A 16,822-nucleotide genomic window follows, 5' to 3' on the forward strand; every position below is an offset into this window, starting at 1 on the left:
TTTTATTGTATGTATGTATGTATATATATATATATATATATATATATATATATATATATGTATATATGTATATATATATATATATATATATATATATATATATATATATATATGTGTGTATGTATGTATGTATGTATGTATATATATAAAATAGCTCGACTGTAGTTGAATTGTTGTATTTTGGGCTCCATCAAATGTGTTATTTTTGTGTTTTCCAATAAAAATAGCCAAATAAATGTCTAATCAATTAAATCTATAAAACTTTAATAATTTAATATACTATTATATTATAAGTAGCTTATGAAGTTGGGAAGTTGTATATATTAAGCATTATATTGAGCATTTTCTGCCATGTTCGTTCATAAAAAGAACCAAGAAACAACAAATTCAAAGAATAGTGGTGAGGTCAGGGTTAGGATGAGGACTCAGACATATATGTGACCCTTTTACAAGTCACAAGTTTTCCAGCAGATTCACTAAAAACTGAATTACTGCACACCTCCACATGACCGGCCCGACGTCAGAGCATAGAGCGAGTATTGTGGAGCACGTGAAATTGCTCGCGCTTGAGAAATGCCTGGCACGTTCCAAGCACTGTGCTTTTATTTAAGAAATTACACAGGCTACGGGGCTAATTTTTCAGTTATGTTCAGCCTTTTTTAGGCCAAGGATACCTTGATAGATGAAAGAATGAAGCATATTGCCCCTGTTGCATATTGTATAAAATTATTAAAGGGATGGTTCGGAGTAATTTCAACCTAGGGTCCTTTGCACCATGGCCTCGAGCCAAACACCCCCCCACAAGTTTTTTTTTCCCTTGGTCGAACATTATTAAAGTTAGAGCTTATTTAGAGATATCAGCCGAATGGCTTAGTGCAGGTGCTAATGGATCCAAGGTTGTATCTTGTAAATTACCCCACTAATAATGCCCAGAATGGTACCAAACTTCTACAGTAGTACAAATAGGTTCTGTACTCATAAAACGAGGCATTGGAATGGCTTATGCTACCGCTAACCCGGACGCCGAGGTCACTTCCATGATTTGGGAAAAGCCCATAAAATTCCTGCCAGAAAGCGATGCATAAGGATGTAGTGTAACGACGCCCAGTTCCAGGAATGCACTAATATTTTGTTGGTAGTACCAGTTTGCAACAATTATTAGTCAACACTATGTTGTCAACACTTAGGAAAAAATTATAGTCCTGCCAGGGCTTTTACAGGCTTTTCCCAAATCACAGAAGTGACCTCTGATATCTCTAAATAAGCTCTAACTTTAATAATGTTCAACCAAGGGCTCGAGATCATGGTGCAAAGGACCCTAGGTTGAAATTACTCCGAACCATCCCTTTAAAGTGTTACATTTTAAGCCAGGCTCATAAAAAATATGACCATTTGATACCATATGATTGTTTTACATGCTTGATAGTTATTGCACCACAAATCCACTTCAATATTCTTGAAAATTATCATTTTAAAGGTATACTAACTTTTGGCCCTTTAGCGATTAAAAAACAAAAATGCATGTATTTTGTAGAAGAACATTGTTTTGGTTGTGCTTCGGCTCTGGGTGATTGTGCAAATTAATATAGTGATTTTCAATAGACAATGCTTCACAATGAACTCTGTTAGAGATTAACATATGGCAATTTTCCTGTTCAATAAAATAACTTGCTGGACTGGGTTTCCCGAAACCTTCTTAACGCTACGTCGTTCTTAAGTTACACCTTAAGCTGTACCTTATCGATAATACGTGTTTCCCGAAACGTTCTTAGTTAAGTATACCTTCTGTAAGTCATACGTTCGGAAGGTTGGTCTGGACCGCTCTTAGCTTTACCTTATCACTGTTGCAGATCTATACGAATATAGGTTCTATACGAATAAGTTTTAATACACCCAGACAGTGTTCAATTAGGCTAATTCAAGTGTTTTCATGCAAAGAATAAAATTGTCATTATACGGATTGTTGTTAGATTTTTAATTATATTATCCAATGGTACTTCAGCTGCCGAACCATTAAAGGCTTAATAGTCTATTTAAAGGAAATGATTGTGGTGGGGAGTTTGCTCAAACTATGGCAGCGATACAGCGAATAGTTGTTCTAAAAGACGGTGCCGTCCGCGGATCGCTTTTAAAGGCCAGTGAAAGCATAGGCTACTGTCAGTTAAGTCCTATTCGGACGCTAATTTTTTATCATTGGCCCGTACGGTATTTTAAACATTTACAGGGGTAAGTTATTTTATTGCCATCCGAATCCATAATGTCAGTGTTTTTTCTCACCCAACCCGTGTAAAAATCCCTGGCCAAATTGTTTTTTGACAAACAGGTCGTGTGGGAATATTACAAGAAGAGATTCAAAATTCACTGTTTAAATCATTTAAGATTTAATGTAAGATGTACACTTTTATTACTGAAATGCTGGAAAGTATTTACAAGAACACTATTTCATCGCAGCTCCACCTCAGCGAACAAAAATGGGAAAGAGAAATTTTTTAAATGGTTATTGTGGCAGCAATGATACAATTTTAAAATATGTAGGCTAGGCTATTATAGGCTATTATAGTTTGGATTATTTTTTATAATATCCAATAGTCCTAATAAATGCAGTTTCAACTATTTCTGAAGTGTTTCTTTTATAAAGAACACCGCTTTCTCACATAATGCAGTGAAGCAGCCCCTGCACGAGAGAATAATTGATTCTCGAGCCATCGATATCAACCAATTCAGCACCATCGCCACGGACAGCGCCGGGTAACGTCGCACGTAAGAAGGTTTATCTTAAGCTGCTTCCTAAGGTATGGTTCGGGGAACACGCCTAGAAATGGTATACCTTCAGTTAAGTTATACCTTAAGAGTCTTCGTAGCGCGCTAAGAGACAACGTTATCGGGAAACCCAGCCCTGACCTGTTGAGTAATAAAAATGCCATCTCCGCGTCACTTTTAAAACATTTCAAATCCCCCAGTTCTCGCCATCTCCGAAAAGCCAAGCCAATGTTGATTCTTGTTTTATTACGGGCTTCTCTGTGTTCTCTCTTTGCCAGCAGACTCTCCTCTGTTCAGCGTTTTTTTTTAAACGGGTGATTCCGGGGACGTTTGAGATTTAGGGTACGTTTACACGACAACAATATGCTTAAAACGGATTCGTTTTTCCTTTCAGTTTTCCACGTAGAGACGACACCATTGTAAAAACGATACCCATTCACACAGATTCGTGAAAACGACAAAAAATGCTGCATTCTGCTGCCAGGCCATTAGATGGCGATGAAACTCTATAGATTAAACACTTAATACGCATGTGCATGACGTCATCGTTTTCACAGATTCACGTTTTTGTTGTTTACACGGAGACCGTTTTCAAAAACTTGCGCAAACCCGTTTTCTTTTTCAGGCACCCTACACGCCGTTGCCGTGTAAATGAACGGCCAAAACGTATAAAAGGTTTTACGTTTTTAGTTGAAAACGGTATCGTGTAAACAGGCCCTAACCTATACCACTCCCACACAATACACTCACCGGGGCAACTTTTCTCCATTTACGGATATGACGAGACACGCACAGACGAGTGACGCATGTACGCAATTTCCCCCGAAAACCATACTTACTAACACTTATAATAGGCTTACCATAGTGAACCAGGGTAAGAAAAAAAGATTTTTTTGGAATGAGGGTTGATGATGATGATTCATTATTTAAATTTAGTTCATTTTGAAAAAAAAAAAAATCCTTTAATTAAGAAATTTTTATGTGAGAAGGGCAATAAAGACATTTAACTTGATTTTTAGCTGCTTAACGTCAGCTTTGGTTAAAGTTAACTTAATATTGTATTATTTTTAACACTTTTTTGCAAAGCTAAATTTGAGACCAAACAATAAGTTTAATAAAGAGTAATACATTTAATATTGAATAACAAAAGTACATTAATATGAGATTTCACTGTTTACATCAAATGTAAAAATTTTTGTATATTAAGGTTTTCATTTCTGTTTTTATTTAGAATCCATTAATAATGAGCGAATAGGGCAATCAGATTCCAGTGGGTGAAATCACATGTGCCTCATATGCCACAGATTACGTCTGAACAGAGAGAGAGAGAGCGAGTTGCGTAGGGTATGCTTGGCACTCGACATTGTTAATGTAATTACAGAGAAAGGGATACGCTTCCTTTCTTTCTCTCTATCGTTCTCTGTCTTTCTCTATATCTGCCTGATTACATTGTATAACTCACATGAGCCTAGTTAGATGTGACCGGCTATGCGAGTTACCACGTTCTCTTGGGACAAAAGGTTTTCATGTGTCTGAAAGCTATCTTGACTGGTGCACATTGTCAGACTAATGGTATGTGAGAGAGCAATGCGGAAAATGTAAATATTATTGTCTCAAGCTGAATGTTCCTCAGGAATCTGGTTCGTGACATGTTCTTGAATTCTGTTTCGTCTTCGGCGATCGGTTTTGTTTGGGGATGCATCTTAAAATTCTGGTTATGCAATAAGATGATAATTATTTTGTTGTTATGCCAACAACTGGATGATATTAATACTCTAGTAGCACTTTATTTTACAGTCCTGTTCTCCATGTACATACTATATACTTATTGTTGTAATTGCAATAACTGGGTACTAGTCCTGAACCTACCCCTAAACCTAACCTTAACCCATGTAGTTACCTTTTAATACTTTCTTAGTAATTACACTGTAAGTACACTGAAAGTGTGCTGTAAAATAAAGTGCAACCAATACTCTATACTGTTTTGTCTAAATTAATGAAAAATAAAACACTAAAAAACTCAAATCAGTCATTTTAAATGCTATAAGTGTAGGGATCACAAGGTTATATTGTACAAAATGGATATTGAGATTTTTGAGATTTGCTAAAGATCATTATTAAACTAATTGTGTTTTACTAAATGTAAAAATAGAGAAAGGTCTCTTTCTTCTATCATAGTAGAATTTTCCAAATGCATTTATTTATTTATTTGGTAAGTAGCCATATAATAAGCAGGAAAAAGTTTTCTTTTTTAAAATAAATATTAAAGTAATTTACCTTACAGATCCTGATACTAAAAGTGGAGAATGTGTGGGCAAACAGTGGTGTATCAGTCTGATTCCGGTCGAGGACAATTCATGCACAAGCCAATGAGAAGCTGGGTCAATCACTGTCTGAAATGCATTCATCTTAATAATAGTGACGGCAAGAGAAAAGAAGTTGATTTATACCTTTTCTCTCTATAAATGTTTTTACAAGACTTTGGATCGGTCTCTAAAAGTGGAAAATTGCTTGCAATCAGTCAAATCTTGTGAAGTCCCCAAATTAAATTTTTCTAGTCTCATGCTTCAGATTTGGGAATGTGTCTGTACCCCTAATGGGCCTCACATGTTTACCGATGTGGAGGAACTCAATCTCAACCCACTGACAGATCTTATACTGCAAACCGGATACACTCCAAACGCAGTATAGTTGGAAATTAGTGTGTTTAATTTAGGCTAGTGACATGTTGTTTTTAAATTGTTATTAATTTATTCAAGTGATGTCTTCTGATGCTATGATTAGATCTGTCGGGGGGGGGGGGGGGGGGGGGGTTCCCCTTGTGATGCAATTAAACTTTGAATTCACAATGTACACTGATTTTTTTTACTCATAAAAGCACCAGATATTCTTGCGTGGTTGGTTTTAAAAGCTTACTTTCCCCAAATCTAATCGAAAGTTTAGCTTTCCTCTGATATTACACTTAGACACACCTACAAATTACTAGGCAATTCATTTGGCATGACTAATATAACACTGAGTTGTAACCAATCAGAGCATTTGTGTGTGTTAGTGAGGTCTGACAGTAGGTTTACTTAAATCGAGAGAGCTGTTCTCTCATTCACACACTGCTCAAATCCAGGAACACTTCTTCAAGACAAACACACGACACCAACATGCATAGTAAAGATCAAATCTGGTAAGTTACATTTTCTTTCCTTCTTAAGGTTAAGACAAAGTATGTCTTAGGATTGTGCATGAACGAAATGGCATACTTTTTCTTGAAAATGTAAAACTGTGGCTCTATTTAATACTGTTTATTTCTATAAATGATATGCTCATCTTACAGTATGAAACAGTATTTAGGCCAAGCAAATGGATATTTGTCTTTTTAAAAGCAATGATGCCAATATAATGCTTTTTATTAATTCACAGTAGCCCTGATATTTCAAAAACTGTTAAGTACACAGTCCACAATGTGCAGAAAATGAAAAGACAATATAGAGCCAGTAACTGATGCTTTAAATTCCACAGTTCCCTCTAATGAATATAGTCTTCTTTCTTGTCACCAGCCATGAGGACTACCAGAGAACGGCAGACTGGCTGCTGTCCCAGACACAACACAGACCTAAAGTAGCCATCATTTGCGGCTCTGGACTGGGCATGCTGGCAGACGCACTCAAGTGCCAAGACTCTTTCAAATACTCTGACATCCCTGGCTTTCCTCAGAGCACAGGTAAGACACTGGTCAGAACATGTAGGAATGTATTTGCTTCAGTGTTTTTCTCCATTTGCTAAAACAAAGACAAAGTATTATCAAACAGTAGAGCGTGGCAACACCGAGGTCATAGGATTGATTCCCATGGAAAGCAAGAACTGATAAAACCGTTTTTTTTTTATTTTTTATGTGTATCTTGAATGCAGTGCAAGTCAATTTGGATAAAAGCATTTCCCAAATGCATTATGTAAATAAAATATGCCAATATTATGCTAGCATGTTACACTGTTCAACTTTTAACCTCCAAAACTTCAGTTTAAATGGCTCCTTCAATTTTAAAAGGATGGAAACAAAGTTTTGTGTGAAAAAAAAATTGTGTGTATTTTGTTATAAGTAATAATGCTTGTATGTGTCCTGGCTATGTGTTTGTGTGTATTGAAACAGTGAAGGGTCATGCTGGAAGGCTGGTTTTTGGGGAGCTCAAAGGGAAGACCTGTGTGTGCATGCAGGGTCGATTCCATATGTATGAGGGACACTCGCTAAGCAAGGTTTGTCTTTTTCAAACCAAAGACACTACATGCCCCACTTCTTTGCCATACATTGTATGCTATCGTTCAAACATTTATGGTTCAAAAAGTCTCTTATGCTCACCAAGGCTGCATTTATTTGATTTATTTATTCATGTGATGGCAAAACTGATTCTTTTCAGCATCATTACTCCAGTCTTTAGTGACACATGATCTTTCAGAAATCATTTTAATATGCTGATTTGGTCCTCCAGAAAAAATCTTATTATTATTTCTTTCTTTTTGTGTTTAAAATATAAATTATAAATGTCTATACTGTAACTTTTAGGCAATTTAAAGCATCCTTGCTGAATAAAATTACTGTATTCATTTCTTACAACAATAAAAAAAAAAGAATCTTACTGACCCCTACAGTAGTGTACATTTTCATCATTTCAGTACATATCATTATTGGGCTAACACAGTTTGATGTTCCATCAGGCTTTATTTTGCTTTATGGCCCATGTTAATGCAAAATCTATCTTGACAGTTTCATCAGGTGTCATAAATAGAATTATGTTACATAACAAAATTACATTACATTCCAAAAGTAATAACTACAGAACACTGTTCTATTCATGCTGTGTCATGCTGCAGTCTAAAGTGATGATAGAATAAGGAGATTCCTTTTTTTGGATGCCCACACTCACTTCATCCTGGTCACGCTGCTTTGAGTCACATGCTATATGCCAGAGCACAATTTATCATTCAATGAAACTTTTGTGAGGTTTACATAACACAGGGTTAGATTAAAATGGCTTAATGGTAATATGCCTTGTACAGTACAGCAGCAGGCTTTGGTGGATGTTGAAAATGGATTACCAGAATTTGCGCTTGTGTTCCTCAGGTCACTTTTCCAGTGAGAGTTTTCAAGCTTCTGGGTGTCGACACCTTGATTGTCACTAATGCTGCGGGGTCATTAGCGGACAGTTATAGCTGTGGTGATATTATGATCATACGAGATCACATTAACTTCCCTGGACTTGCTGGACTGAATCCTCTCAATGGCCCTAATGATGATAAGTGAGTATCAATGTACATGTTGAAGTGAGTTAAGAAAGCGTTCGTTCATTATAATCACCAGTACAAGCAATGTAATCATTTATCGGTCGTTATCAAGGTTTGGCACTCGATTTCCGCCCATGTCTGGGGTCTATGACAAAAGCCTACGGATGATGGCATTCGACATTTGTAAGAGCATGGGCGTCTCCCAGTATGTCCAAGAGGGCGTGTATTGCATGGTGGGAGGACCCAACTTTGAGACCATAGCTGAAGCCCAACTTCTGCACAGACTGGGAGTGGATGCAGTTGGTAAGATGGTGTCTCGTTTAGTAAAATCAACACAATTCATATCTAATCAGAATTTTTAAAGCGCCCTTATTATGCTTTTTCGGATATTACCTTTTATGTGGTTTGTTATGTAGCTATTTGTAAATGTAAAAGGTCTGCAAAGTTTCAAAGATCAATGTGCTTAATGGAGTTATTGTCTCCCAAAAGAAAGAATCGAGCCTTAAGCGAGTCATCAGTGATCGTAGACTTACTTCCTGCGCAAACTTATAGGTTTGTAACAAATTTGCATAATGCCGCGAACAACGACAACTTTGACCCTCAAACACTGTAGTTGTAGCTGAGGCCTGGAGGAGTTTGGTTTAAGCTGTCAAAAAGACTCAAAAGCAAAAGGATGCTCAAAATTCAGATATTTAATGGGTGTTTCGTTTACGACATGCGCTGTATAACGGTAGACCAGTCATAACAGACTCAGCCATCTGACCAATCAGAGCAGAGTAGGCTTTCGGAAAAAGGAGGGGTTTAGAGAGACTGAATCCTTCATCGAACCGTTTCAGACACTGTGTGAAAAGCTGTGATGCTGCAATGTATATTAAAGTGTTTTTGACCTTGGATGCATGTAAACCTGTTGTAGGAGACCGGCAAAACAAATTAAGGAACCTTTAATATAGCATAATAGGGGCACTTTAAATTGCTGTAAGGAGTAGTTCACCCAAATAATGAAAATTCTGCCATTCATTTCTCATGTAAGACTTTCGTTCATCTTCAGAACACAAATGAAGGTCTTTTTAATGAAATCTAAGAGCTTTCTGTCCCTCTATTGACAGACTATGTAACTACCAGCCCCAGAAAGGTAGTAAAGACATCATGAAAGTAATCCATGTGACTCCAGTGGTTTAACCTCAATTTTTTGAAGCGACGCGTTCACGAGAACACCACGACGCATTCGTGTTGTGTTGACGCGAGAGCAGACGTTGTTGCGTGAAGGTGCATTGGAGATTAATATTTTGTTAATAAAATTTTAAATTATGTTATTTGGTGCAAACAAAGTCCTTGTGTCGCTTCATAAAACACTGGAGTCACATGAATTACTTTAATGATGTCTTTACTACCTTTCTGGGGCTTGAAAGTGATAGTTGCATAGGCTGTCAATGGAGGGACAGAAAGTTCTTAGATTTCATTTTAGAGGAACTTCTTTTGTGTTCCAAAGATGATGAAATCTTACAGGTTTGGAACAACATGAAGGTGAATAATTAATGACTAACCCTTTAAATTTGGCAAGATTTTGGAAAAACTTGTTATTTTCCATTTGTGACAATAGTGGCACAGATATAACACACTTAATATATTAACTTTATATTGAATAGAAATAGTAAGTGATAGTTATATTGTCTTAATTATGCATTTTATTATTAATTTATACATAATTTGCCTTTAAAGGAATGAGTACTGCACCAGAAGTGTTGGTCGCCAGTCATTGTGGCATGAGAGTCTTTGGTCTCTCCCTCATCACCAACAAAGTGGTGAAAAGCTATGAGGACAATGAGACTGTCAATCATGAAGCTGTGCTGGAAGTGAGCAAAATGCGTTCAGAGACCCTGCAGGTGCTTGTCACAGAGCTCATCAGCCGCATGGACATCAATAACAACACGGCGTAATGTCATCAACACTGTAACTGCCCATCAAAACTTCATCCGGAAGAATCTGCAGCTATGCCGTCATCACTCTTTTCATTTACTTTTACTTTTGAGTATAACTACAGAACATCTGTTTCAATAACACTTTATATATATATATATATATATATATATATATATATTTAAATGTTAAGATTTTATTATTTGCAGTGATCATAAAAATGATCTAGTTTGAAGGTGCCATAACAATAACTTAAAAAACGGTGAGCTATTCAATATGTTATTCATGTTCATCTTTTTTGTGCAGTGAAAGTTGTGTATGCATCTTCATGATTACATAACATTAGGCCCTTTTGTGTGGGAAATTATTAAATGTTAATGCACTGCTATTCATTATACAAATTAATATAATTCCTAATGTTAATATTTTGATGATAATGTATTTAAAAAATCATGTATCAAATCAAATATTTAAATCATTCCTATATGCTATTTATAATACATTTTATATTATCTGTGTTGTAAATTTGCCATTGAATATACCTGTTTTGTATAACCTTCTCTTCTATAAAACAATCACATAACCTTATCTTATAATGCAAGAATGTCAGCAATAAAAGTGTATTTTGAAAATATTTTACAATTCATTCTTTAATCATGCATATAACTGTCCTGCAATGCAATGTATTTTGACAAGAATTTTACTATCGGTTTCTTAATTCAATTTCTTTGCTACAATCACACATAATTTATAGGGATTTATAGACCTTTATATAAAGGATTACATTCGTTTTTCTGTTAAATTATGAAAAATAGAATGACAGGAAACAGAAGAGAATTTCCCCATTTTCGCGCATGCTCAGTGTGTCCACTAGATGGCAGCAGAAGTACGTTGTACACAGGCGTGTCGACGTGTATCTCCGGTTGCTATGGCAAACTTTCGGAATGCCGGAATTGTTTAAGAACTCTTGATGACTTTTTGATATCGACAGAACTGATTTTACCGGTGAAGAACACAACATCATGACACGCCAAGACATGTTGAACTTTCATCCGGTGGAATGACTGACTGACTGACGTCAACTCAACTGTATGATTGTTACGTTATTGTTATAATGTTCGGGAATTTAGTGACACATAATGAAAAGGTTTGCAGTACACTCCTTTTTTTTAATTTCATGTAACGTTATGAGTATTGCTCTCTGTGTGTAAGTAAAGTAAAATAGCTGCAGTTAGACTAAACCCTTTTTTATTAAAATATTTGTTCAAGGATTACAGCAAATGGGAGCGAAGTACAAGACCAAAGCCTCTGCTTTGGGCAACATTTCATCATAAAGCAGTCATATCATCTAACAAAGGAGGAATCATACCATCTCCAACTGGTAAATCAGGTATAAACATGGCTAAGGATAAATGTAGTGCTTCTACTGTAGTGAGACGTGTCTGTCTTTATGCATTGTCTGCTTTATGAACAGGAAAATCTCAAAACGCTGTCCAAAATGATTTCACAACACTCCCCAAACTCTCTACAAGAGCACCTGGAAAAGTGGAGCAGGACCAGATCACCTCCAAGAGGAAAGACAACATCAAAGCACTGATGGTGTGTACTGTAAAGCAGGAAAGCCAACTTTAATAGTTCACTTGTGTTTAGTTTACGCCACGCTGACAACTGCAATCTGTTGTAGTTACTCATCACATCCAGAAAAAACGCAATAAAAGACCTGGAGGAGCACTGTGAACAGCTTCAAGAGAGGAACCTGCAGATGGCCAGAAGCATTATTGACACAGACAGAAGCTCAGTCTCCAGAGCCAAAGAACTGCTCACACAGAGAGAACAGATGAGGGTGAGCTATATTGTATTATGTTCTTAGATCCCACTGTACACAAAGAGCACTGAATGCAAACTTTTTCAAAGTTGAGTATTAAAGGTGCAGTAAGTGATTTCTGAGAAACGCTGTTGAAAGTGGATCGCACCAAAACACACTTGTAGCCAATCAGCAGTAAGGGGCGCGTCCATTCATGAGAGGGGTGGGCCTGTGCTGCACAGTGTGTTCGTGAATTTATGGGTGGTTTATCAATAGTGGTGGGCGATACTGCAAATTTCGGTATCGATCCGATACCAAGTAAATACAGGGCCAGTATCGCCGATGTCGATACCGATACCAATACTTTTTCATTTTAAAAGCATGCACTTGAACTTGTATGCACTTTCCAAAAAATATTTTTAATGATATTAGGGTCGCGGTCGGTCGGGTCGTTTGAAATAAAGAAGCAAATTAAACCTTTATAATTTATATAGTACTAGACACAATTTTCTATGAAATACAATGGCCTAATACATAGGCCTAATACATAGATTTTTTTTATAAAAAAATCACAGATTTATATCACAGCTCTGTATAATCACAGCTCTATACTGACGTCAACATTTTGAACCGTTATGTACACTTTTGGTTTGTTTATTGCGAAATAACTCCCGATTGTTTCTCTGTCATTTAAGCAAGGCTTCGTTTCCCAAACGCACTGGGCCTGTGAGCTCAGCGAAGCACCAGCATCGAACGCTCTCTGCGATTGATTGGTTTCGCCTTGTATCCAGATGACTAGGAGAAAAAGTTCTATCCTACACAATTATCCACTAACATTCGCTTATTTTTTCACTTAGAAGCTTATTTTACGCACTGAATTGCGTGCTAAATTAATAAAAAATTACTGGTAAAAAAACACACATTTGGATCGATATTTTTATGTGAGGATCGAGTATCGAAAGTATCGATACTTCAGGGTCGATCCGCCCACCCCTAGTTATCAAGATAGGGGTGTGATCCTTTTGGGTAGGGGCGTGTTTGTTTTGGTGATTTCAAATATCAACAGCGTTTCTCAGAAATCGCTTATTGCACCTTTAAGTTCCCTTAACCAATGAAATGTGATATATGTTTTTTTTCTAGAAATCAATGGTGGCTTTGAAAAAATGGGATGACAGTCTTATTAAAAGTGCCAACGCAGAGCTGACAGATACAGAGGAAGTGTCACAGACTAATCTCAGCGGTTAGTTTTTCTTCTACACTTTACAATCAATTATGTTTTAGCTATTTTCATTATTACTTTTAAATGCAGTTTACACACTATGTATGGCCAAAAGTATGTGGAAACACTTTTCTAATCTAATTAATTGGCTTTGCTATTCCAGCTACATTACCATTCAAAAGTTTGCAGCCGGTACAATTTCTTTACATGTTTTTGAAAGATGTCTCTTATGCTCATTAAGGATTGGCTTATTTTATCAAAAATACAGTAAAAGTGCATTACAAGCAGGCGCATAAAATCAAGCAAACATTAACATTTCATGTAGAATGAGGCCCTCTTCTGTTCCAGCATGATATTGCCCCGTGCACACAGAGAAGTCGACATGTTTGGTTATCCAGGTACTTTTGGCCATATAGCGTTAATGCTAAAGCAAAAACAACCAACCCCAAACTGCAGCAACAAGTTTCAGCTGACTATCTTATAAGTGCAGGTTTGCAGAAGAAGTTGGACATGGTAAAAGCAGAGGTGGTAAAGGCTCGGAAAGAGCTCCGCTTCCTAAAGACATACAAAGATATGGAGTTCCCAGTCAAGGCCTTGCAGATTGTAGACATGAAAAGAAAATTGGACAGACTGAAAGAGATGCAACAGGTAAAAAATGGGTAGCACTTTATTTAACAGTCCTGTTCCCCATGTATATACTATGTACTTATTATAGTAATTGCAATAACTGGGTAATAACTAGGTACTCTCTCTGAACCTACCCCTAAACCTAACCATGACCCATGTAGTTACCTTATTATTACCCAGTAATTTCTTAGGTAAGTACACTGTAAGTGCACATACTGTAAAATAAAGTGCAGCCGAAAAATAAGCAGGACTTAACTGTCTGGATGACAGGATAACTTTATTTATTAAAATACACATGTGGTTCTAGCTTCCATAAGAATAATGTTTTAATATGTTTCTCCTCTGTAATTGTCAGAAAGAGCGAGTGGATGTAAATCTGTTGTTTGAGAAAGAAACAGTCCGTTTGGAGAGATGCCAACACCAAAGAGAACAGGATGTGCTTTCTGCTGTTGTTGAGGTAAAGAAGATTTGTTTGTTTTTTAATGGAGGTAATTCTTGACTTTTCTAAGTGCATTATCAAACATATCTTTGTTGTTTGATTTTCAGAAACATGAATCCCACATCCCTCCCATTGTCAAACTCGTGGCCTCACAGAATTACGCAATGAGGGAAGAGATTAATATGCACAGAAAAGTGACTATTCTTTTTATATATTATTAAAGTTAATTTTTGATTGTTGAGGTAGACTTAACGCATTATTTAAAAAAAAGTATGTTAATTTGTACACTTATTTATTTATTTACATTGTATATATTTTTAAGGTGATAATGGAGCTAGAGCAGAAGAACGAAGAGTTAATGAAGAGTATTAAGGAACTGCAACTATCAAGACCAAACATCAGGAGAGAGATCTTTCCAGATGTTTTCCTGAAATCAGATAGGCCTAAGTAAGTGGATGAGGACAATGAGTTATTGAGGCAAACAGCTTCTTTATCACAAACAGTTCTTATGTCCTATTAACACAGGAACATTGGCAAGCTCTTCAGTTGAAGCATTCCCAAGTTATACAGTAATTGCAGTTGCAGAGAAAAGTTCTCACAAAATTGACCACTTGAAAGGAAGTTCAACAAACCCCTCAAAATGTCTAACAGTGTTAGTATGACCCTACCCCTCCCATAAACAGATATAGAACAGCAACACTTCAATTTCAAGAGCCTTCTCAAGCATACTGACAGCACACAGCCCATCTAATATGAGTTAAGACGCTCATTTCATGCATTGAGAAACAATTTAAAGGGATAATTCACCCAAAAATGCCGATTATGCCATCATTTACTTCCCATCATGTCGTTCCAAACCTGTTCGACTTTTTTTCTTATGAATGTGAAAGAAGAAATTCTGAAGGATGTTTCAACTGTTTTTGTCTATACAATAAAAGACAAACGGGGTCCAAAACCAAATTAGACCCCCTTGACTTTCATTGGATGAACAAAAACCACGAGATATCTTCTTTTTTGTTCTGATGAAGAAAGTTATACAGGTTTGGAATGACATGAAGGTGAATAAAAGCAAATATGTATGATAAGTAACATTTTCCCTAACCCAAGGAGCTTTGTTGGAGATCCAGCATTGCAAATCTGATAAACTACTAGAGGGAAACTCGCCCCATCTACTTTCAAACAATGGCTTGGTTTTGAAAGGTATTGAGCTGTTGGAGATGGTGTAATATTACAGTTTTGGAAAAGACTCCAAAGGCCATCTTAAAGATAAATGAAGAACAAGAGAATGCTGTGCATTCATGGAATCCCTGGCGCCCATTAAAGGTTAATGAAGGTTTCACATTTCCCAACAGTCTGTTCCAAAACAGCATGTCATTTTCCCCTCCAAAACAATCGGACACTTTATTCCAAGTTCCTGCACAACCTCTTGCCACCCTTGGGAACGGTTATATCACAGTTAAGATATATTCATATGGACCTTTGGTCCTTAAGTGTTTTGGCCTAGGGGACAAAGAACGTGGAAAACAAGCAAAAAACACTTACATATCATGTCACACTGAGCAACAAATTAAAAAGGTTTCCATTAACTAGAGATAATGATAAACAGATCTGGGATTTCCTTCTCCGCTCGTGACAGAGACATGGCTTTAGTATCTGCAGATGTCCTGAGCCCAAGCAGGGAAAGTTCTCATGTTTCCGGTCTTAAACAAACTGTCTCAGGCTGTGGTGACCATGTTTAAAGGCAGATGTGCCATAAGGAGTCCTTCTTATTTACAGATGTCTTTGCACCCAATAAAAATTGTCATCATTTGTTGTTCTAAATTTCCCATCTGTGGGAGCACAATAGAAGATATTTTGAAAAACATATCAGTGTTTTTTGTCCATGCAATGAAACTCATTCTGGTCTGCTGTAGTTTTGGACCCCATTGACTTTCAGTATATGGGCAAAAACAGTTCAGAATGACATGAGAGTGAGTAAATGATGACAGAAGTTTCATTTCTTCTGTGAACTAGGCCTTGGGTTGTATACTGGCTGTTTACAGTCACTGTCACTGTGTTGTCTATATTTTAGGTGTACTCCAGATATGGACGTCCATCTCAATATACCCCAAGAGGATTTACTCCCCGTGTAGCCCTGTGCTGAATGCATTACCTTTTTGAGCCTTCCCCTGAGCTGTTATTACAGACGAAAATCAATGGAGCCACTTCATTAAATCATTTTACTCAGTCAAACATTTTTACAGATCTTCCTTACTTTATTTGTCTTTGCTTTCAGTTTGTTTTATTGGCTCGATCCTCTTTATTTTTTTTTTTTCTATATATTCCACTCTAGTGCAAGTACCGTAATTTATTGATGTGCCTTTAAACATGCAAGTGCTACTGCATACTACATGTATTTTAGTGTCACACAAACTAAGCTGCAGATGTTAAGTGACCACTTTCCTTTGGTAAGTAGTAACAGAATACCTCTTTATATTAGCATTCATACAGTAGTCTTATTGTAGGTGCACTAACATTCAAAACTTTTTAAAAGAATTCTCTTATGCTCACAAAAGCCATTTATTTTGATAAAATACAGTAAAAACATGAATATTCTGAAACATTATTATAATGTAAAGCGATTTTATATTTTAATATATTCCTGTGATGTCAAAGCTGAATTTTCAGCATCATTACTCCAGTCTTCAGTGTCACATGATCCTTCAGAAATCATTCTAATATGCTGATTTGGTGCTCGAGAAATATTTTTTAATATTATCAAAGTTGAAAACTGTTGTGCTGCTTA

General features: G+C 36.5%; 2 protein-coding genes across 4 annotated transcripts in view; both read left to right on the plus strand.

The window, feature by feature from the left end:
* Positions 1-10,543, plus strand: part of pnp4a (purine nucleoside phosphorylase 4a) — a 103,404-nt gene extending 92,861 nt beyond the window's left edge. Inside the window, exons 1-6 of one of the 2 annotated variants that reach the window (XM_084395292.1) lie at positions 5,793-5,938; positions 6,312-6,475; positions 6,902-7,005; positions 7,871-8,046; positions 8,144-8,334; positions 9,751-10,543. In XM_084395292.1, the coding sequence (XP_084251418.1) occupies positions 5,916-5,938; positions 6,312-6,475; positions 6,902-7,005; positions 7,871-8,046; positions 8,144-8,334; positions 9,751-9,968 (876 nt within the window). In that variant the 5' untranslated portion in view covers positions 5,793-5,915 and the 3' untranslated portion in view covers positions 9,969-10,543. Of the gene's footprint in view, positions 1-5,792; positions 5,939-6,311; positions 6,476-6,901; positions 7,006-7,870; positions 8,047-8,143; positions 8,335-9,750 lie in introns of those variants that run through there. The other variant, XM_084395293.1, reaches the window with a different exon arrangement.
* Positions 10,544-10,838: 295 nt separating this feature from the next.
* On the plus strand, positions 10,839-16,281 carry LOC311282462 (uncharacterized protein C20orf96-like). 2 transcript variants are annotated; one of them, XM_084396260.1, is made up of 10 exons: positions 10,839-11,095; positions 11,218-11,329; positions 11,423-11,547; positions 11,633-11,791; positions 12,893-12,992; positions 13,462-13,619; positions 13,954-14,055; positions 14,145-14,231; positions 14,360-14,484; positions 16,109-16,281. In XM_084396260.1, exons 1-10 carry the CDS (start codon positions 11,063-11,065, stop codon positions 16,167-16,169), a joined length of 1,062 nt encoding a protein of 353 aa, XP_084252386.1. In that variant the 5' UTR covers positions 10,839-11,062; the 3' UTR covers positions 16,170-16,281. The 2 variants fall into 2 exon arrangements, with proteins under 2 accessions (XP_084252386.1, XP_084252385.1); XM_084396259.1 differs by having other exon boundaries at positions 10,852-11,095; positions 11,218-11,338.
* Positions 16,282-16,822: the final 541 nt, after the last annotated feature.

This window comes from Rutilus rutilus, assembly GCF_951802725.1.
Source record: "Rutilus rutilus genome assembly, chromosome: 22".
Classification (NCBI taxonomy): Eukaryota; Metazoa; Chordata; class Actinopteri; order Cypriniformes; family Leuciscidae; genus Rutilus; species Rutilus rutilus.

Bases quoted from the DNA above. Each gene is read 5' to 3' on its own strand.
- LOC311282462 (XM_084396259.1), top strand. From the start codon at position 11,063: ATGTTCGGGAATTTAGTGACACATAATGAAAAG. The intron at 13,620-13,953 runs GTAAAAAATGGG...TGTAATTGTCAG, and splicing joins GACTGAAAGAGATGCAACAG to AAAGAGCGAGTGGATGTAAA. The intron at 14,056-14,144 runs GTAAAGAAGATT...TTTGATTTTCAG, and splicing joins TGCTTTCTGCTGTTGTTGAG to AAACATGAATCCCACATCCC.